Raw genomic sequence first — 21660 nt, 5'->3', positions numbered from 1 at the left:
TAACTGAATCACACGTTTTTAAAATTTTTGTCTGTCTGTCTGTCTGTCTGTCTGTCTGTCTGTCTGTTTGAAAAGGCTAATCTTTGGAACGGCTGAACCGATTTTGACGGGACTTTCACAGGCAAGTAGAGGATTGACCAGGGCGTAAAATAGGCTACTTTTTTAACCGACTTTTAAAAAGGGAGTTGTGTTTTTCTACCTATGTACACCGAAATCTCCGAGATTTCTGAACCGATTTGCGTCATTTCTTTTTTAATCGATAGAGGAACTTTGCGACATTGTTTCATAAAAAATTTGGAGTCCAACTCCTCAATCCTGATGCTGCAAGGGATCTGACCAATCCACGCGGGCGAAGCTGCGGGCATCAGCTAGTCGAAGAATAAATTAGGCGTAATGACAGTTTTTGTATTGAAAACCTGCCCAAATTTCATATTACTCGGATAAGACTTTACGTTCGTGAAATCGGCCCTTAGCCACATAGTTATTGGTCAAAAATTGCATAATCTTTTTCGACATAAAACAACGTTGCTAAGTAACTTATCGACAGATTAAAGATAGATTAATTACATTAATATCGGCCGTAGCTCATCTTATTAATATTTGGACGAGTGGCTTCGACACTGAATGTAGAATATGCCTTGTATAATGATAACAAAAAAAAATGAATTATGTAATATACTCGTAAGACTTGACAATGTGCGATGTAAAGAATAATAAAGATAAAGAATAGGATCAGTGGAGAATTGTGTCAATTGGATACAGATTTAGGCACCTGTCCCACCGCCGACGAGGAAGTAACTATATCCATGGAGAGAAGTTAATATAGGGAGCTCTCTGTTACGTTATCCCATACAAATGACAGAGACAAAAACTCGCGGAGCATTAACCATTTTGATTCGCCAACCGATCACAAACTAAACTGTACTTTCAAATTGAATTTCGAATATTTTTTTGTTTGAAAACTATTCTCGAATTTAATTTCGAATGGTTTTTGAAAACATGTTTGTGATTGGTTGCAGAATCAAAATGGTTACGCCCACTGAGTTTTTGTCTATGTCATTTGTATGGGTTTACGTAACAGTCAGATCCCCTGTACTAACTTCTCTCCGTGGATACAGCTATCGACTATTTTCTCGCTCAGGAAACGTACAATCGATGTATGATTTCGTGTCAATAAAAGAGATAAAATTTTGAGCACAAAATGAAAAAAAGTTGAGCACAGCGTTGGCGAGAACTTTCTCACCACCAGTATGTCGCAGCGACAAGAGCTATTAAAGAAAAAAACTCGCTCAGCGACACTCTTGGTTGGTAGTCAAAGCACTTGCACAGTTTGCGCAGGAATAAATGTATGTTTTCTCCTCATAATTCACTCGCCCATAGCCTGGCGACAAAACTATCCCAACTACCCACTCGCTTCTCGTCGCTCGCCAACTCGTTTCTAATTTTTAGCTAACTTGTTTCTAACTAATCGTCGGCGGTTGGACAAGTGCCTCAGTGTACGGGGGGCTTTATTGCCCTTTGCATTATCTGTGGTTATATACCATGTATTTTTTCCTAATAATTTATTTATAGGTAATGGGCATAGGCCCATTACAGCCTTTCTTTTTATTGTACTAGCATGTTGCTAGAAATTGCACTAAATAGGGGTAATTTTTCAATGTAACTTTGACAGTTGGTGGAATGTTTTTTTTTTTGGAATGCATTGATAATAAACGCATTTTTTCAACCGTTTGGTGCAAATGAAAGCGTATTCTGTTATTGTATTCCAGAAAAAAAAAGGAATTCCTTTTTACTTAGACCATTGAAGTTATATTTAAAATGTTACCTTGATCTATTCTTGAAACATTACATCAATGGATGTAGAAACGAAAAAATGCAAAGGCTAATAAAGCGCTCTGAAATGTTATTTTAAAGTTTTTTTTAATGAATGGTAAGAAATTCTTAGTTTCCACAATAAAATAAATAATTAATTAAAATGAAATATGTAAATTTTTTCTTATCTTAGTAAGTAAAAGATCTCATATGACATATTTTTTTTGTTTTGTCTTTTTTATATTTTGATGAACTTCAGAATAGTCGAGTTGAGTTAAAGACAACCTATGTAAAATAAAATATATTGATGTATATACTTTGGAGTTTTATTTACTATCACTATCAGAAGTCCTTCACATGATCAGAGCTTTTTATAACATCAGCGTCCCGATTGTGTAAGAAAAACCTATTCATCGTAATTGTTAGCAAATTCTGAGCCTCAATTGGTTAAATTCGTTCACATTTTTTCACAGGCAATCAAATGGCAGAACTTGCTACGGATTACAATGAAAATTGGGTTTCTTACACAATTGGGGGCTAGACAAGGACGGGATGGCAGAGGATTTTAAATTTATCAAGTGAATTTGATATTTATCCAATCGAAATAAGGTATAATATAGTTCAATGCCGGAGTTTTAACCACTAGGTTACGTGATGAAATTCAATTATGGGGTACTTTTTAAATGATTTGTGAACGAGTAAGTAGTTCAATTATGATGTTTGAAATGATCCTTACATGAAACTGAGTCGATTGGCATTAAAAAAAATTAGTCAATTTCATTGATTTTTATGGACAACGCACGCTTGACCAAAAAATTGACTAAGCCAAAATTGTTTTAAAAAAAAAAGACCTAAAGTTTCCTGAGACAGTTTCCCTGTATCCTGTGTATGATGGTTTTGGATTTCCCCATACTGTCCCAGTTAAAAAAACCACTTCGTATCTATAGTAAGTAAAACAGCTCATATAAAATATTAAAATTATTATATTAAAAATAATAAAATTGTCACTCGATACACGCTTACATATCGCTATCTATTGGCAACACTAACAAAACCATGCCATATCATGTACTTACAGTTATTGGAGACAGAACCTTGGGCACATTTGTATGAAGCTGAGGCTTATTTATCTACCTTTTCATATTCATCACATATTACGTCTCTCGCGTAAGCAAATAGTATAAGCCAACAAAAAAAAAAGTTGAACGCTGAGTTTATTGAGGGGTCTTCTCAGACCGGGCGCGTCCGGAACCCTCGTAGTTTTTAGTGTACGTAATTAAAAATCACCACTATATCATCTTACAAATCTACCAATTCTGACCATCAAAAGGAGTACAATAAAACTTACTTTGGATAAATGATTTTTGATTTAGATTTTTTGACTAAGGATGTGTCTGAATCGTCCTTTAAAGTCTTGACTATGAATCCTGATGTTAGAATGTGGTGTTAATTGTTAGTGTTACCAATAGTAAATATTCCACAAGTCCATATGATAGTATAAAATACCACTAAATAGCGCCTCTCCCGCGACCCCTGCCCCTGAATCCTCCCCTCCCCCTAGGCCGGGCCCCTTTACTAGTATTGGGGGGACTTTTGGGCCTCAGGGCTTCTATCCGCTCGGTGCAGCCGGTGGTTTCGCGGCCCTCAGTGAAGTATGAAGCGTACAGTTCTGCGTTGAAGTTGGAATTAGTTAACTCATGCCCAATGGTGACCCAACCTGGTCGGATGGTGGAGTCTTTGCCGAAGAGATGCACTCTGGAAATAAACGTGTAAACAATATACTTGAGAAAACAAGTTGAAACTTGTCATAAAAACTAATGACATGTGCACCCAGGCAGGAAACGTGAATTTATGCTGATTGAACTTTTCATCTTACGCTAGTATGTGAAGTCCGCCAATCCGCAAATCTTTCCCCCATCAAAAAAAACGAACGGTTCCGTACCATCATAAAAGGTCTACCTAGCACTTTCATGTAGAACACTACAAGTTAACCACAAATTCACGGTTTTCGAATTTTTTCCTTTACTTGTGCTATAAAACCTACCTACATGCTAAATTTAATGATTCTAGAATCTAGATCAACGGGGAATACCCTCTAGGTTTTCTTGACAGACACGACGGAGAGGCAGACAGACAACAAAGTTTCATATAAGGGTTTCTCCTTTCCTTTTGAGGTACGGAACCCTAAAAAGGGCTAGCATAGCATGGGTAATCCCTTGTATGGGCAATCAGTAGTGAACCAGCGATGGGTCGATAATAATGAAATGATGATTATCTGTTAACCGTTAAAAATAACCGTTACCTTCTGCGGCCCAGGCAGAAATGCTCCATGATGTGGAAGATCTCTATGGGTTTCTCGCTGCTGCCGAACTCTGGGTCCTCAGATATAATAAGGTCTATGTCCACGTTCGCGTGGATAAAGTCGCCGTCCACCGACCTCCGCACAGTGCCTGTGTAAACAATAGGATAGATAAAAAAGACCTGTCAGCCATCTTGATTCTTATTTTTTTATTCAAATACAAGTTAGCCCTTGACTGTAATGTCACGTGGTGGTAAGTGATGATAGTCTAACCTGCAAGATTTTCTTGAAGTAGAAAATAGACATTATTTTCGTACTTAGCGGTCCAAAAACTGGAAACGTCATCAATATCAATTTCATGAAAAAAAATACTGATATCGATTTTTTTTTAAAAAGGCATTTTGAATTTAAAATTAGATGTCTTTAGAAAAATAGCTCCAAAAAATGTTGGAAATAACGTCATCCGAATTTCTTAGGAAAAATACGTAATAAGCTAAACAGCGTTTATTTGCCTATATGAGTGAGCGAGACAGAGTACAGTTTCGCTTCAGCCTGGTGTCCCACAATTTCAGGACTTAAAAAACTGTACCTTTGATGCCCATGAGGCAGTGCTCCTTGGTCCGCTGGAACACGGCGTTATGCTCCAGGTTTTTGGAGTGTCCAGGGTTATTGATGTTGGTTTTGATCCAGCAGATGTCCTCACAGCGCCGGAAACCCCACTTCTTAAGGCACTCCCTCCCCATGTCCAAGCCTGAAACATTCATTCGTTCCAATTTTTTTTTTTTGAAGATATAATGCATGTATCGTGGTTGAAGTAAAACTAAACGCGTGTGGGGTTCCATTTTTGAAAACGGTGGAATGGAATAGGTTTTTATCATAATATTCATAGTAGGCAACTGGTCGAGATGGCTCGAGGTATGAGGCGCTGGGGCAGACGTGTTCTGGAGTGAAGACCGCGTATCAGCAAGCTCAGTGTAGGACGACCTCCAACCCACTTGGCTCACGACCTCAAGAAGATAGTGGGTGGATGAGGCAGACAAGACGGCTTACATGCAACAAGTTTCTAGATTCATCAGTTTGAGCTGTACTTTGATACATCAAACAGTTTACACTTTTAAGTTAATAAATAGTTTTCCTTGGCTTACTTTAAAACCATAATATACAGAATACTAACCCTCAGAACTGCCGCACCAGAGGAACACAAAGGAGCGCGGCTGAGCGATGTGATGCAGCTCCAACGCCAGAACGTCGCGCCAGCGCCAGCCCGCGCCCAGCGGCGGCTCCACCAGTACCACGTCGAACTTACTGCCCATTGACTTGAGGTCGAACGTCTGTAGGCCGACAAAATAGTGGTTTATGAAATAGGTTCATTATGACTGAATATAACATTAATTGCACTGAACAGTACAGTTGCATGGCCTACTACGGCCATGGCTCCAATAGCTAGAACCTAGAGCCGTGAAGCCAAGCTACAGTACTTGAATTTAAAAAAAAACCGGCCAAGTGCGCGTCAGACTCGCGCACCGAGGGTTCCGTACTTGGTATAGTTATCTTACTTTGAAAATTGAAACACATTTTAATTTTTTTCTGTAATGTAGCCATTTTACGGTTTTCGAATTATTTATTCCTTTTCTTGTGCTATAAGACCAACCTACCTACTTGCCAAATTTCATGATTCTAGGTTAGCGGGAAGTACCCTATAGGTTTTCTTGACAGACACGACAGACGGACGGACGGATGGACAACAAAGTGATCCAAAAGGGTTGCATTTTTCCTTTTGAGGTACAGGATCCTAAAATACATTATCATCAAACCTTTGCGGGCCCTCTGCTGAGCATGGATTTCCTCTCAGGATGAGAAGGGTTCTCGTCCTTCAGCTTGATGAGCTCTTGCAGCTTGGGGTACTCCTTGAACCTGTCTGCAGCCCCACGTCGCGGATGCAGTTCTGAAGCCGTTGAAGGTGTTCACATACCTTGAGGTCACACTTCAAGTACATGGGCGGAGTGGCAGTGCGGGCGATGAGCTCGTCCTTCAGCTTGATGAGCTCGCGCAGCTTGGGGTACTCCTTGAACCTGTCTGCAGCCCCACGTCGCGGATGCAGTTCTGAAGCCGTTGAAGGTGTTCACATACCTTGAGGTCACACTTCAAGTACATGGGCGGAGTGGCAGTGCGGGCGATTAGCTCGTCCTTCAGCTTGATGAGCTCGCGCAGCTTGGGGTACTCCTCGAACCTGTCCGCCAGCCCCACGTCGCGGATGAAGTTCTGTGGCCGCTGCCCCGTGTCCACGAAGTGCTGGCAGTAGTCATTGTGAGGGTTGGACGATTGGGTACCCTGGGGAGAGGATACAAGCTATAACCACAGAATATTTAATATTAGCTTCCAGGTAAAGAAAAATTACTCCACCAAGACATTTTAAATAGCGACTCATGTTAAGGTTGCCATCTGTTTGGTCTGAAGTGTGACAATACCAAACTATAAAAATTAAAGGCTCCACTTTCGAGCTCCTTATGTCAGAGCATATAGCTTACATGACATTTACATTTGCACGCCATACATTTTCTTAATGTTTTTATACATACTTGTGACTGCAATCACACCACAATATAATAGGTGATGATTAACCTGACATGGAGCACACCTTCCTAGAAGGTGCCTTTCAGTTTTTCTTTTGAAGCTCCCAACACTGTAGCTAACAGGAACAACAGGAAACAGGAGGGCTTCCATGTTCTAGCAGTACATAAGGAACAAGGCAACAATTCGCTTCATACACATCCGTGGAATTCAGACTGTGTAGGGTAGACCTATATGATGCATGGATAAAGGTTTTTAATCCCATGTGTACTCGTTGATTTTCCTGAGTAAAAATTGGTCTATGTGCTAATTCAGGGTATAAGTTATGTCCATTCGAATTTGAGTCAAAATGGTTCAAGTTATGTCCATTCGAATTTGAGTCAAAATGGTTCAATGATTGCGGAGTGAAGGAGTAACAAACATCCCAACTATTAAGATCAGCACCAAACTAAATGTTGAGTAACTGTCCAGTGTAAGGATGAGTACCAAAATGTCAAAGTCACAGACACACCGCAGACAAAAACATAACTAACCTTCAGAAAAGTAGAAGAGTCGGTATAAACAAGGCTATCAGTTTCCTTCTGTGTAGGTTTCTCGTTACCATCAGCAGTATACTCGGTCGACGCCTGCTTCTTCGGCAGCACATCCACAGTTGCTCCTAGCGCATGCCGCAGCTCACTCACACTCGACACTCCTAACTGTAACAAATTCAATTAAGTATAAGTAAATTAAATGTCACTGGTCAGTGATTACACATGGATCTGAGAAGAGCACAAAGAAACTCAGCAGCTGCTCTTTTCAACTCATCAAAAGTACAATTCACTGCACCATCTTGTGGACAAAGTGTGGTAAAGGCTCAGCCCGTTTCTATAACAAGGTATCCCTGAGATCTAGCAAGAAATTCAGTATATTTAAAAAGCTAAATATTGTAAAATCAAGGAAATAAAGACACAGTAAATAACATACACATGAAAGTGCCTCTAAAAATTTCCTAACAAAATACTTACCTAATAATTTATTTGGCTCAACCTAGGGCTCAAATCCAGGATCTTATGATTCCCAGTTGAATCAGCTAGCTGCTAGGTTAATGAAGCATCAAAATGGAAAATATACATAAAATTATACTGTTTCTTACTGGTTCTGTTCGGTAGGAAGGGCTTCGGGCTTCGGCTTACTTCGATTTAAAAACACTTGTATAAGTTTATTTGAATGAGAAATCTTTCTATTTCTATAAACTGACTGACTGATATAAATAATATGTAACCTTAAACCCCCGAGTGTAGAAACTTGAAATTCAAAGTCGGGGCTTTCAGATCAGCTAGTATTCATAACAATCATAACCACAAAAAAATCAAAACGCAAACGTGGAATATATCAGAATTTACCGTTTGTGCTAGCAATTTCTTTCGTTTCTGAGACCTCTCGCGCAACTCCTTAAGTTTTTCACTCATTGTTGTGGTTTTATTATAAAAAATATTACAATGTTTCTTTCAGGAATTTTATAAAAAAATATCCAAATTCCAATGCCCAAGCTTCGCTTGGCACAATCACAATTTGAATTTGACAGTAATGACAGTGACACCAAATGACACTGACAGCTAACGTCAGTGCTGTTCAACAAAAGGTTCAAAAATCCAAAAACCTTAGCTGTGGAAACAATTCAATTCAAAAGTCACTATTCAACATAGAACCTTAGATTAGAAATAATAATGTTACATTATTTAATAGGTCTCGAATGAAAAATGGTAAAATTGTAACGGTTGTAAAAAGCCGAAAGTCTTTTATTTACTGGCTAGAAAAGCACCTAATTCCATTGACGCATAATCTATTAAATTGCCTAATAATGTTTAAAAAACATTGCCTAATTCTATCATTTCTAGTCTAGAGTCCAGAAACTGCATGGATATTGCAATCTGGAATTAGTGCAGACTTAGCAAACCAAAATGAACCGTTAAATAATTTCGACACTAGTTGTCACATCTTCGGTAGTATAGTGGTAAGTATCCCCGCCTGTCACGCGGGAGACCGGGGTTCGATTCCCCGCCGGAGAGTTCTTTTCTTTTAATTTTTAGATTTTTCAAATATATTTTATTATTAGATTAGATAGTTAACCTACTAATTAGTTTCAGAACTTATTGAACATTCTCACAGTTAGTTTTTAAAATTAGCGCGTAACTACCTAGGGACTAAATGTGCGAGTCGGAACTAAATATCTTATTAATTACCTAGTTATAATTATTATTAATAAAAAGTGAAGATTAATATGGATTAATTTTCAGAAGTCTAATAATAATAATTATTTATAGGTAGTTACCTAGATATATTATTTTCCCCCAGCATCGAGAAGGCTCCTAGGACGAAGACTACGTCCTGTGAGACTGTAACTTAGTTGGGATGAATTAAACAGTGATTAGCCTTTTATTATATGTATTGGATGTTTTATTTATTAATGTGTTTCCGCCTTAATAATAACAATATTTTCAAATCGATTCAATCGAGTACAAAATCGATTTTCGTTCATGCTCGCACACGTATGGAGTAGGTACCGTACCACGGCTGATTCCAAATGTCAATGTGACAGAAAACTTGAAAAGCGTAAACATAAACATGATTTAATATTATTCGAAAATTAATTTAACATAAAATGTTAAATTAACAGTGCACTTTCTCGAATTAATTTGGAATATATGCAAAAGTCCAACATCAACTGTGAACCCAGAATATATTTACCTTTTAGTTCCAGCTGCAAAACGCAGATAATGTCTGGTGCATATTTCTTGGCTGCGGCAGAAGAAGATCGTAAAAAAAAGCAACTGAAAGTGAGCAAACGTGTTCTTAGAGAACAGGACAGTCCCCTAGATCTGCCAGATGACGAGTTCCTCAAACTGTTTCGCCTCACCAAGCCTCTGTTTAAAGAACTTTGTGCTGTTCTAAAACCTTTCTTGCCTGGGCGCCAGTACTCGAATGCGATACCTCTAGATATTAAGGTAAGACTGTATCGTCACATACCATATAACTATCACCCATAGCTGGCCCATTATCAAGCATGGGTCTCCTCTCAGAATGAGAATAGTTCAGGCCACAGTCAACCAAGTGCAGATTGACCAATATGAGAGTTCTCTCAGTCATGCAATTTTCCCACGTTGTTTTCCTTCACTGATAAAGCAAGTGATATTAAACAGCTTAAAAGTATAACAAACATACCTAATTTCGAGGTGCATGTCCAGGATCGAATCTCGGCTTTCCTTAACAAATAGGAGGCATAACCAATAGGCTATCTAGTGGTTCACAATCACAAAGGTACAGTGATAGGCTCATAGTTTAGTCCCACATAGTTGTATGATAAATCTTTTTTAGTCAGTCTTGGAATAGTTTACAATTTTCAAAGTAGTCAAATGTAATTAAAAAACATTTATTCAACAGATATTAACAGCATTAGCATTTTATGGACAAGGTGGCTATCAGAAAGCTGTTGGCATAAAGCTGCTAGGGTTGTCACAAACATCGGTACACGATTGTTTGAGGGATGTCACTAATGCTCTTAATACACCAACAGTGTTAAGAAAATTCATAAAGTTTCCTAGAACCAGTCAGGAGTTGGAGGAGGTGTCTAGAGGGTGAGACATTTCTATGTATAAGTACGCGACAGGTAGAGATGGCAATCGGGATATGAGGCGGGAGGAGGCCCTCGCGCTATCCTGGTGCGGGATAGCGCGGGTGTGCGCGTCCCTCGCCTCATAGCCCAATTGCCATCTCAAATAAATAAATAAAATCCGTTTTATAAAAAGTAGCATAAATTGTGCCTGTCTTTAGAACTATTTCTACACATTTGAAAAGTCTCAGTGAAAAGGTAACAGACAGGCAGACAGATACACTTTTGTATTTATACCTAATATAATTTTTAGTATAATGGCAAAGCATTTTCATTATAATACATATATGTAGTAGCAAAATTATAGAATGACTAAAAAATAATTATGTAGGTAATTTATTTTTAAATGTGTATAAATTACATGATTTTTGAAGGTTTTTCCAAGAATTTGGTATACCTGGCGTGGCAGGGTGTATAGATGGAACTCATATAGCCATGATACGACCCTGCGAAAATGAGGGAGCCTATTTCAATAGGAAAAACTACCATTCCATTAATGTTTTGATTGTAAGTATCTATTTTGGTTTTTTTGACTAATGACAGAATGAATAAATATTTTTTTTAACAGCACATTTAGTTTCTCCTTTCACCAAAGGTTGCCTGGTGTAGATTGCTCTGAGCAATAAGGCCGCCTTTGCATACAATTGTTTTTAGTTCTTTTCTGTTTCATCATTTTGTGTTGATTATTTCATGTTTTGTGTGCAATAAAGTTTTTATCTATCTATCTATTAAATAATTTACATAGAACATTAAAATGTCATTAATTTACATAGAACATTAAAATGTCAATAATTTACATAGAACATTAAAATGTTTTGTATTATTCTGGAATACTAAATCGCTTGGCGGAACAGTTTTGCCGGTACACCCCGGTACACACCCGTAATGCCATTGAAATTCCCCTTTCTTAATGTGGGTCTACATTATAGAGGAATCCTGCACTTATGCAAAATTTCAAGTTTCTAGATTGACCAATTTATGCTGTGCGTGAATCATGGTACTGTTTTATATGTACAGATCTGTGACTCGAAACTGAACATTCTGTATGTGGACGCATCTTTCGGCGGCGCCTGCCACGACTGTCACGTGTGGAGCCAGTGCCCCGTCAACCACTTCATGCAGCAACTGCACAGCCGCGGCGAAGGCACGCATTACCTGCTCGGTATGATCTAGCTGTATGTTGGAATTGTACTATATAGTGCTGCAAGTGCAGTAAAACTTCGTTTGCGCGATTGAGGCTCCACAGTCAGTGATCGAAGATACTACAGCGCCATCTATTCTGTATGTTGTAAGTTATTTCGCCACAGGCTTTGCAGCGCGTGATAGCTTAGAGCAGAGCCTATGATCCCTTTCGTGTGAGTAGCGTCATCTAGTGTCAGTATATGGAGACTGCCACCAGCCACACTATATTGTTTCAATGTTTGTGCGGTTTGTTTATTCAAGCCAAGTGAAAAATATATATTCTTCAAATATATTGACTCTGTAAATCATATCTTTTAACAATTTTTTAAAATGGCAGGGGATTCAGCCTATGCCCAAAGGCCCTGGCTGATGACCCCTGTGCTGCGCGCCGGCCTGGGCTCGCCGGAGGAGTACTACAACCGGCTGCACGCGCACGCCAGGAGCGTCGTGGACCGCTGCATCGGCGTGCTCAAGGCACGCTGGCGATGCCTGCTGGCACATAAGGTATACAGGATGGTCCAACAAGTGACGTCAATTTTTTTTTAATTCCTCACACCTCTGAAAATACCCCATGTATATTCCGTGATTTATTGCAGTTTTCGAGTTATAATTTTTTTTTGTTTTTGAATGTTTTCTGCTAGCGGCGATCTTTTTTGTAGTAGGTATTTTGCAATTTTTTGTGACATGATTGTCTTGAATTAATAAAAATAATTCAGCTTCCTGAACTTACTTAAAATTACTCAAAAAAGGCTTTAGTTTTTAGTGGGATTTAAACTCAAACATTCAACTTCAATTTAAAAATACAAAAATAAGTTTCCACAGCTTCTGGCCAAGTTTAAAAACTTTACCGTTTAAAGAAATGCAATTTAATTACTTAAAATGCACATAACTGCAAAACAAGAGGTGTGTGCCCGGGATCGATCCACGACTCTCCGAACAGGAGCCCGACATCTTAACCACTCGGCTAACTCCGCTAATACCTAAACCGTAGTTAATACATTAATATAAAATTTTTAGGTACTGCGGTACAGCCCTATCAAAGCCGGCAAAATGGTCAACGCATGTGTGGTGCTCCACAATTTCGTCAACCGAGCTGGTCTCGCCGTGGACATCCAAGAGGAACTGCATCTGGACTCGCAGCAGCAGATCTTCGAGGCTGTCGAGTCACATGACGTGGATGGATCGAGGCAAGCCCTGATCGGCAGGCTGTGGGCTGCGCGGAGCGCTTGTATGTACCAGGTCGATTGGTCGAACAATCGACATTGCGAGGGGAATCAGTATTATACGTAGATTAGATTTTTTTTTTTTAATTTATTTTACGGCCCTGGATACCAGTCCTTTAAGGCCTTAGATTAGATTTTTTTTTTTAATATATAACTATTTTATCTGTTGCTATTTACAGTGCTACAACCTTAAAAACTATCACTTATAATATTAATATTGTAATATACTTAATCTAAGCTTAAACCTGTTTTTTTTTTTTTTTTGTTAAGTTCCCAGCTCTTTATCCTCTATCGTTGCATTTCACATCATTTAATTACTTAATAGAAGTTAACTATATTATTAGGCCTTAGATTAGATTAAGGAACTAATAGCACAGACTCATTAAAAATTACATCACATTCATGGACCTATAAATACTCATCACATTATGTGCCAAGCTAAGTATAGTCCATACAAAATGACTTCTCACGCGCCTATTTAACTCTTTGAGTCAACTGTCATGTCAAAAGTACAGTTCACCTTTAAAATAATTAGACCAGTCATTTAAGCTTAAATTAGGTAAGAATCTCGGAATTCTCGGACTTACAGCAGGGTATCTCGAATTCCGAGGTGAACTTACTATAATGACTGGACTAAATGGCTAAAATCATACTTTGAAATTATATTATTAGACACACAAAGTTAAAATGGCCAGTGAGAAGTGAGAACTTATTTTTTACGAATTATAATGTAATTTTTTATGGCATTTTAAAGTTTTATTATTTAATAAAATTTAATATTTTTTTTGTAAAAATGATGTTTTACAATTATTTGATTTTGTGAAATTAAATACCTATTCTCTTTGAAATTCATATATTAATTTATTATATTAAGAAAGCTTAATTACTGTGATATTTTTTATTTTACACAATTTTTTTTTGATACATTTTTCTATGTATAGTTAGGCTAACTGTGATAATAATAATTTTGTATTACTGAGTAAATAATATTATGTAAAAACTAGTAAGTCAACAAGATAAAAATCATTTAGAACCAGTAAAATAAGTAATGGTAAAATGCATTTAAAAGACTACTATTATATGGATATTAATTTTTTTTATTATTAATTTTTAAGTAAGTAGGTATAAAATATAAGGTGATAAAAATAAAATGATTTTCATATAAACAAACTGTTTTATTTCCATAAATTAATGACACTTAATTAATAAATTAATGTGTACCTAAAATAAATTATTTATACAGTTATTATCCTTTATGTACAATATAAATTATTGCTATCTGGTATTTGATTAAATTTAACCTATTTACATTTATCATCATCTCATTATCAGACTGTGGATGTCCACTGTTGGACATAGTCCTTCCCTAAAGAGCACTACCACACCCAGTCCTCTGTCTTTCTCATCCAGCTGCCTTTCTGCCAGCCTTTAATTGTCGGTCTAATGTGCTGGAGGCTGCCCTATTTACATTTATACAATGGAGAAATTTCAAAAAAAATCTGAAATCTGATCTTAAAATGTGTTTCAATTTTCAAAGGAAGATAACTATACCAAGTGGGGTATCATATGAAAGGGCTTTACTTGTACATTCTAAAACAGATTTTTATTTATTTTTATGTATAATAGTTTTTGATTTATCATGCAAAATGTTGGAAAAAATACCCGAGTATGGAACCATCAGTGCGCGATTCTGACTTGCACTTGACCGGTTTTTTTACCTCAATCTGTTTTGAAACTAGCATCAACTGTTTTACTTTGACTAATTCTTGTTAGTCCTATGGTCTCTCTTTCCAACCTTTCCATATTAACAATTTTTTCAACACTATTCACTTTTTCACTATTTTCAATAATTGTTGTTCTGCCTAGTTTCGAGCAGTGTCCGTATTTGAGCCAGCTCATGCCGTATGCCGACCAGACTGTCGGCCAGGCCGCCAGCGGAGGCCGCTAGGGCTTCGAAGGCGGCCGCGGAGCGCTCCTCAGCGCGCACGCGTCTCGTCTCTATTTGTACAGCCCAATCTGGCGCCACTATTCCTCTGCGAGTTCCTGCAAAAATAAAATAATTGCTTAATCAAGCTATAAATATGGTCTGTTAAGAAATTTTTCAACTAGCCCGGAGTTAGGAAGTTGCAGTGTTTCGAATCCAGGTTTTGGAAAGCACATGAAGTCTTGCACCTGATATCTCTGCCGACTAATCTGATATCTATATCAGGATAGTGTTCATTTGTGTTTGCCAATACACTTGTGCACTGATCTTTGTTAAGATTGGCCAATGTGCCTTGGTGGAAATTTGGTTAAGATGACCTTATTAGCAGGTAGCTGGTAGGCAGGCACTTACTTATATAGCGACGTCTTTTCAAAGGTGGTACTGTTGAGTTGGTGGTTCCATCTACATCAACTCCATTTAAACTGGTCAAGGGGTCACCAGGGAGTTCATCTTCCACAGCTGTTTCCTGAAATAGGTATTACAAATAATAAAATATGTGACAGTATGTCTATACTCTATACTTAACATTGTAAGAAAACCTGCATACTTGAGTTCTCCATAAAGTTCTCAAAGGTATATGAAGTCTGTCAATCTGTACTGGACCAGTGTGGTGAAACCCTTCCCATGCTGAGAGGAGACTTATGCTCCGTAGTGGGCCGGCGATGGGTTGAGATGATGATGACGGCCGATCTCCATAAAAACTAACCAACTACGAAGGAGATAAGTCTAGTAGGCTCACAATATTATAGACACGTAACTTACATCATCAAATGGGTTGGGTATCCTCACAGACTCTTCGGAGTAGACCGCCACTTTGCCCACAACATTCAGTATCCGGACATCCATTTCATCCAGGGACTTCTTGCTGGAACTCCCGCCCGATATTGACAGGGATTTTTTCCTGACAGAGTATTTTTTATCATTCCAATACTGTAAAAATAGTTCCAAAAGCTATGAGATGTCAACTACAGAAGTGACACTTCAGCATTGTGTAGTGGATTTCATTTATAATGCTGTTGCATATAGACTTTATGGTTGAATTGAGAATATAATTTATAAGAAGTTCGGATATAGCAAGGATTCAAGGCTTTGAGTAATTTTTTTGTAATGATTTCCTAAAAATAGTATGAAGTGGCAATGGCCAGGGCAGTGGCAATACCCCTACCTAGGTGGACAAAAACATCAAATAAGTCCCAGGGAGCCAAGGGTTTCAGGTAGTGCAATACTGTAGCATATGTAAATCCCTACAAGAGAGTAATGGGTAAAGTAACAGAAACTGGTGTGAATGCCTAGGTACCTCTCTCCACTTCCTAGCTGACTTATTAGCTCCAGTAACACTGTTGAGCCTAGCGGTCAGTTTGGCCCACTTTGCGGCTATTATTTGCTTGGCCAATGGCCCTTTGCTGAAGACATGTCCTCTCCCAAAGTCCTTGTTCTCTTCCATGAACGATACAAGAATTTCCATCTGTTTTGGAGACACAACCGTTTTGCCTACCATTTTGACTACTGAATTTGTACGTGGTTGTGTTATAAATGTTTGTTAAAGATTGATTTAGTTGAACATTCTTTTAGAAATAGCAGTTTTGAAGTAAATATAACAAATTTCTTTATAATTTTTTTGCTAAACAACAACTTTGAACTCCTAGGCATAGCAAAAGTCAAAACAAATAGGTACATGTCAACGTCACAGAACCACCGCACAGACTGTAATATACCTACATGTCATATCATTGTCAAATGTCTACTGATTTTTTAAACTAGCTTTACGGCTCTGGATTCTACCTCTTTTGAGCCTAATGTCCAACAAAAACAAATTATATATAACTAGTTAGCAAGCTGGTATTTTATTTTTAAATATAGGTATTTATCAGTTTTCTAAATTCCCATGTTTTTGACGATAACAGGTAGTTACCTACTTATAGGATGGCAGACTACTTCCACCAATCTTATCTTCTCTTTCCCGTACCTACTGCCGCCAAAAATCACGTAAAAAAACCATTGTCTCTCTGACTTATCCTAAAAGTAAGAACCCATATTCATAAAATTATATGATATTGTAGAAAAAAACATTTCATCCGCCTACTCATCCATTAGCAGCATTGAAATTAGTAGATTGGTACCTAGATTGCTTTGACGTTTCCCAGCAGCACAATTTTCCTAATGCATCTCGTCTTATCGATGCAATCTCCGATTACTTGCTATTCCCATTTGTATAAGGGCGGCCGTTCCATTTATTTTAAGTATTATTTTTATAATACAGTACCTAAAAGTCACCACTGCCGGTGCGTTCGTTACAGATTTTTTTACCAAGTTTTTGTAAACACAAGTGTCTTGAAATTTTTAGGAATCTGCATAAGCTTAATCTTAGTATTTTTATTTTATTATTTTCATTATAAAAGTTATCTTTCTAACAAAAAAACCCCAATCGAAATTTTCACTTTTGATGATTTTTTCAGAAAAAAGTTAAGAAATGCGTACCACGGACACCCCAATTAGACTAAGCTATCTCCGCTTTTACTCATAAAATATTCAAAAATTCCACTAAAAGATATTACTGTCCTAGCTTAGTAGGTATAACTTAAGTATAAGTTAGGTAAGTAAATAGGTTGAAATAAAAAATGTTTCATCTTTGAAATGCGCTATATTTTCTCTCAGTTGCAATAAACTACGAAAAAAAGTTAAAAATAATAGTATACACAATAATAGTACATAGTTAAAAGGAAATACATACTCCATCTTTGCGTAAAAGCAATTATCTCGTGCAAGAACCAAAACCATTTTTTGAGGTGGCCATATTAAACATAATATTATTAAATGTAATAAAAACTAATAAGAATCAGAGAAGTAAAACTTTAAAAAAAAATAGTGAAGGTGATTTCAATCCAGCCACCCTATCAAAGTTTAATTGATAAGCCTAAACTAGCTCAATTTTTAAGCAGTTATGGTACCTAATGTGACTAACATAGTTTTCACCTAAAATACAATTTTTTGATATGAACTTTCAATTTTCCCGCTTTAAAAAAAGGAATTTTGATACATCTTTTTCCAATTTAGGTACATTTTTCTGCTATAAAAATAAAGTAACTTTGATATATTGTTTCTTCGATTGTCCGTCCAATAGCTAGAGTCGGAAGTTGGACTCCAACTCTGTACGTAACTCCGGAAATGTGTAGGAAATGGGGTTATTGATTAACACCTCTCTTTTTTGGAGTTGATAAAAAATATTCAATATGGCCACCATTTCACGCTTGACTAGACGAAAAATTCACCAAAAGTCAATTTTTAGAGGCAAAATTGAATATAAGGTTTTTGAAAATGACCGTATAATATATGTAGGTACCTACCTACATATGAATTTTTTGCTTCTAATTACAAATTTGCCCCTAAACATTAAAAAACCCAGCAAAATATACCTACAAGAAAAGATTATATTTAAAGGAAAATATTTTTATAAAAATGTCTTACAAAAAGGATAAGAATTCTTATGAACGACTTTTAAAATATAACATTCCACTCTTGTTTTCGTGTTCTGTTCCGATATCTTAGAGTACCTAGAACTCTTCATACCTTACTCTTTATTTCGTTTTTACGGGGATTTTCATGGGTGAAAATTCCCGTACATAGTCAATTTTGAGTCTGTTACAAAAACATTTTGATGACTTTGCGCAATGCACATAATGAGTTCTGAAGTAACTAGGTATTATATAAGTAATATTGTATTATATTTCTAATCATAAGTATTTTATTTTCATTTAGAAATTGAAATATAAATAAGTAAAATCTGTCTCAGGATTTGCCAGGACTCGTGCATGCCATTCGTGATTTTTTTTTTAGATAATTAGATGTAGGTACCTAAGTCATTTTAAGGTGCATGGGTCTGCTCGTGATATTCAAATTTAATTTGGTTTTTCGCAATTTGTAAACTAATACGACAAAGTGTGCTTATGGCATTTTAATTGCGCCAATGGCAGTATCATCCTCACAAGTTTATATAAAATCTTTACTTGAAAGAGTCCAGTTTAAGAAATTAGTCATAGTATCGACTAATTTGTGAGTAACTCATGTCAAACTCATTATTTAGACTAATTTCTTAAACTGAACACTTTCAAGTTAAGATTTTTATGTAATCTTGTGAACATGATACTGCCATTGGTGGAATTAGAATGCCATAAGCCTACTTTGTCGTATTCATTTACAAATTGCGAAAAGCCAAATTAAATTTGAATTTCGCGGTTAGACCCGTTTAGTGCGCCTTGTAAGGACAAATTAAGGGATGGAACACACGAATAACGAGATTGGAGTGTATTTAAAAACGGCAGGATTCTGAAGCTATCATTTGTATAAAATGGCTAGGTACGAGTAAGTACAGCTGTCACTATAGGGTAGGTATATTATTACATTTTATAAGAATACTTTGTTACTGGAGTTTTACTATTGCTTTTGTTTCTATGGAGGCAAAATTTAGTACCTATAATTACTTCTTTGATATAAGTACATACTTACTAAAATTTTAGTTTACATAATATTAATGTTTTTTCCGTTACAAACGTAGCTAGTCTGTACACGTTATGAAATAAATACATATACAAAACTATTTTATTTAAATCTTTATTTTATTTTAAAGTTACAGAAATATGTCTATTAATTACAATTTAAAATCAATCTCGACGCATAAAGTCGTATTTTTATCTTTTTAAATAAAATTCATGTCCATAACATACCATGTTTAAATTTTAAATTAAATCAGCACCAATTAAAGTACCTATTTTAATTTATTTTTTACCCAAATACTAAAAATAATTTATGGTAAATTTTTTTACGACTTTATGCGTCAAAGAATAAAAACCATTTAGCCATTGAAACATTTTAAAATAAGGACACAATAAAATGTAAAGGTAACATAATATGAACATGATTAAGTTCAAAAATTAAAACCCGACTTAAAATACCACCACAGAAGGTATATACATATTTTTGTATACCTACCTATCCGCCATATTGGATTTAGTAGTCGGGTAAATAAACCTCCCAAAACACATCGTACATAAAGGCACAAATAATTTAAGTACCTACCTAAGTTTACTCAAAAACTTATGTTTTTAAAGCTAACCTAATCGTTACATACTCGTTTATTAAAATATAATATGTAAGTTACATTTAAGTAATTGATCATTTATTATTACATTCAAACGCGGAACAATTTAAAATTGTTCACTATAGCGGATTCTCGTTTTAAATGAAAGCTCTTATGTGCTATAAGAGTCTTCTTCTTCTTCTTCTCTCTGGGCTGGTTTCCGCACTTAAAAAAAGAGTCTTAAGAGACTAAGAGTCTTAAGACTTACATTTATTCTTATAATTTACACGTTTCGGACATTTATTCTACATCGGACCGGGCTCCCATTAGCTATGACATTACAATCGTAACTGCAATTTTATGACTTTAAAAATGATAGTATTTACCATGGAATCAGGTACTACTAGGTGTACTGGGTTAATAGTTATTACATTTAATCCTATGGTATTCACAAATTTCTAAAATCCAGTATCTTGTGGTTTGATCTTGAATCGACATACTGTCAACTAAACAGTACTAGGGTTGTGCTCTAGGTGTAATATTCATCAAATTGAATTCATTGATAATTCAATTATAATTGATTAGTAAACATTTAATGCACTTTAGAGCACATGACACCCTGGTTACTCGCTTTGCCTGAAAACGGGGAAGATGCCTATGCCAAAAATAAATTATTTCTTAGTAATTATTAAATAGAGTGTCTTCCAAAATTCGTAAAATCTACATTCGATGCTAGTTTTCAGTTTGCTAACCGTTTTAAATTATCGATTTAAACAAAAAAGTACGTGAAATTTCGTCAAATGTTATGACGTCACATCTGTGAATTTCATACAAGCTCCTACTAAGCGAGTGTTTTGACGTTTGATAAAAAGTCGCTGATTTGACTAGAAGTCATCATCCCTATTCGTAACGATGTTGTGAACGTTACTCGTATGAATGACGCGGTATCAAAATTGACATCATAAAATGCTCCCTCGCAGTTACAATTACAATATCAAAGAAATGGTTCATATTTATGCACGCTAACATGTTTGGCACACTACCGCATATTTTAGCAAAATTCGTCTGAACTAACATCTAACTCACTTGATAATAAATTCTTCGCTACAATTAACTATGTACATAGGAACAACTGTATATTTTTATGTGATTGATTCTCGTTTTAAATTAAATGTATTTTATGTGCTAAATTGTTATCTTTAGTAATGTATAGTATACTGGATAAAAATAATAGATTTTTACTTTAAAAATTTGACGAAAAATGCGATCACTGATAGAGTTATGATTGTTTTTCAATTTTGCATTTGTTGTGTATATTTACATTGGACGAAATATTTCAATTTGATTGTAAGTTGAAATCCATAATACAAGATTTACCAAAATATAAAATAAGAATAAAAGTAGCTAGTAATGCCACGAACAAAATAAGGCTACCTACATTAAGGTAACGAGGTACTAAATATTTTATAAAAAAGACGTATTTTTGCCAAATACACAGCAAGATTTATTTGACAAATTCGATTAAAAATATTTCATTCATCAACAAATAAATCCCAAGATTTGGTAATCGAGTGTAATCTTGTAGTCGGGTTTGAATAATTAATCTATTTGTAATCTGCCGATAAGCTATTTCGCGACGTTATTCTTATTGACCTTAGTTAAAAGATACGTGGTCACTCAAATAGTGACCTTTGTGAAAAGATACGTAGTCACCCATGATAGGGAGTCACCTTAGTCACATACGAAATTTGACAGAAAAAAGGTCATGCTCTTTAAACATTGCATTGCACCAGTTTAAATTACAAATATACCCCAAATCATATTAGAATAATTGTCATTTTCACGAATACTTTTGAATGTCCT

General features: G+C 36.1%; 4 protein-coding genes, 1 long non-coding RNA gene and 1 other non-coding gene across 8 annotated transcripts in view; 3 read left to right on the top strand and 3 right to left on the bottom strand.

The window, feature by feature from the left end:
- The first annotated feature begins 374 nt into the window (after positions 1 to 374).
- LOC123873918 lies at positions 375 to 19840 on the top strand. 2 transcript variants are annotated; one of them, XR_006797801.1, is made up of 3 exons: positions 375 to 1529; positions 3694 to 3696; positions 19829 to 19840. It is a non-coding gene; the product is annotated as an uncharacterized LOC123873918 (long non-coding RNA). The 2 variants fall into 2 exon arrangements; XR_006797802.1 differs by lacking the exon at positions 19829 to 19840 and adding an exon at positions 8790 to 8800.
- Positions 2778 to 8246, bottom strand: LOC123873911 (N6-adenosine-methyltransferase non-catalytic subunit). The gene is made up of 7 exons (XM_045919010.1): positions 8068 to 8246; positions 7216 to 7380; positions 6242 to 6442; positions 5286 to 5442; positions 4701 to 4862; positions 4115 to 4262; positions 2778 to 3567 (listed from the first exon to the last, which is right to left on the bottom strand). Exons 1-7 carry the CDS (start codon positions 8131 to 8133, stop codon positions 3321 to 3323), a joined length of 1146 nt encoding a protein of 381 aa, XP_045774966.1. The 5' UTR covers positions 8134 to 8246; the 3' UTR covers positions 2778 to 3320.
- Trnad-guc lies at positions 8662 to 8733 on the top strand. The gene has a single exon. It is a non-coding gene; the product is annotated as a tRNA-Asp (tRNA).
- LOC123873909 (putative nuclease HARBI1) lies at positions 9267 to 13127 on the top strand. The gene is made up of 7 exons (XM_045919007.1): positions 9267 to 9669; positions 10106 to 10299; positions 10709 to 10841; positions 11352 to 11496; positions 11854 to 12020; positions 12534 to 12806; positions 13091 to 13127. Exons 1-6 carry the CDS (start codon positions 9370 to 9372, stop codon positions 12804 to 12806), a joined length of 1212 nt encoding a protein of 403 aa, XP_045774963.1. The 5' UTR covers positions 9267 to 9369; the 3' UTR covers positions 13091 to 13127.
- On the bottom strand, positions 13906 to 17813 carry LOC123873915. Its single transcript, XM_045919013.1, has 5 exons — positions 17809 to 17813; positions 16021 to 16229; positions 15486 to 15653; positions 15075 to 15189; positions 13906 to 14782 (listed from the first exon to the last, which is right to left on the bottom strand). Exons 2-5 carry the CDS (start codon positions 16219 to 16221, stop codon positions 14583 to 14585), a joined length of 684 nt encoding a protein of 227 aa, XP_045774969.1. The 5' UTR covers positions 16222 to 16229; positions 17809 to 17813; the 3' UTR covers positions 13906 to 14582.
- LOC123873907 overlaps positions 14491 to 21660 on the bottom strand; it is a 161458-nt gene continuing 154288 nt past the window's right edge. Inside the window, exons 11-12 of one of the 2 annotated variants that reach the window (XR_006797796.1) lie at positions 16364 to 16365; positions 14491 to 14504 (exon numbers count right to left, since the gene is read on the bottom strand). The gene's annotated coding sequence lies outside the window, so the exon portion shown is untranslated. Of the gene's footprint in view, positions 14505 to 16363; positions 16366 to 18803; positions 18898 to 21660 lie in introns of those variants that run through there. The other variant, XR_006797797.1, reaches the window with a different exon arrangement.

Source organism: Maniola jurtina, chromosome 17 (assembly GCF_905333055.1).
Source record: "Maniola jurtina chromosome 17, ilManJurt1.1, whole genome shotgun sequence".
Taxonomy (NCBI): domain Eukaryota; kingdom Metazoa; phylum Arthropoda; class Insecta; order Lepidoptera; family Nymphalidae; genus Maniola; species Maniola jurtina.
Note: the sequence above shows the minus strand (reverse complement) of the source record. Positions and strands in the feature narration are given on the sequence as shown.

Excerpts from the sequence above, each read along its gene's own strand:
- LOC123873911 (XM_045919010.1), bottom strand. The coding sequence starts at position 8,133 with ATGAGTGAAAAACTTAAGGAGTTGCGCGAGAGGTCTCAGAAACGAAAG. Across the intron at positions 5,443-6,241 it reads ACTTGAAGTGTGACCTCAAG|ACGTTCGACCTCAAGTCAAT; the intron begins GTATGTGAACAC and ends GTCGGCCTACAG. Across the intron at positions 4,263-4,700 it reads CTGCCTCATGGGCATCAAAG|GCACTGTGCGGAGGTCGGTG; the intron begins GTACAGTTTTTT and ends TTGTTTACACAG.
- LOC123873909 (XM_045919007.1), top strand. The coding sequence starts at position 9,370 with ATGCAAAAGTCCAACATCAACTGTGAACCCAGAATATATTTACCTTTT. Across the intron at positions 10,842-11,351 it reads ATTCCATTAATGTTTTGATT|ATCTGTGACTCGAAACTGAA; the intron begins GTAAGTATCTAT and ends TTATATGTACAG. Across the intron at positions 11,497-11,853 it reads AGGCACGCATTACCTGCTCG|GGGATTCAGCCTATGCCCAA; the intron begins GTATGATCTAGC and ends TTAAAATGGCAG.
- LOC123873915 (XM_045919013.1), bottom strand. The coding sequence starts at position 16,221 with ATGGTAGGCAAAACGGTTGTGTCTCCAAAACAGATGGAAATTCTTGTA. Across the intron at positions 15,654-16,020 it reads CAGCTAGGAAGTGGAGAGAG|TATTGGAATGATAAAAAATA; the intron begins GTACCTAGGCAT and ends CTATTTTTACAG. Across the intron at positions 15,190-15,485 it reads TACCCAACCCATTTGATGAT|GAAACAGCTGTGGAAGATGA; the intron begins GTAAGTTACGTG and ends TACCTATTTCAG.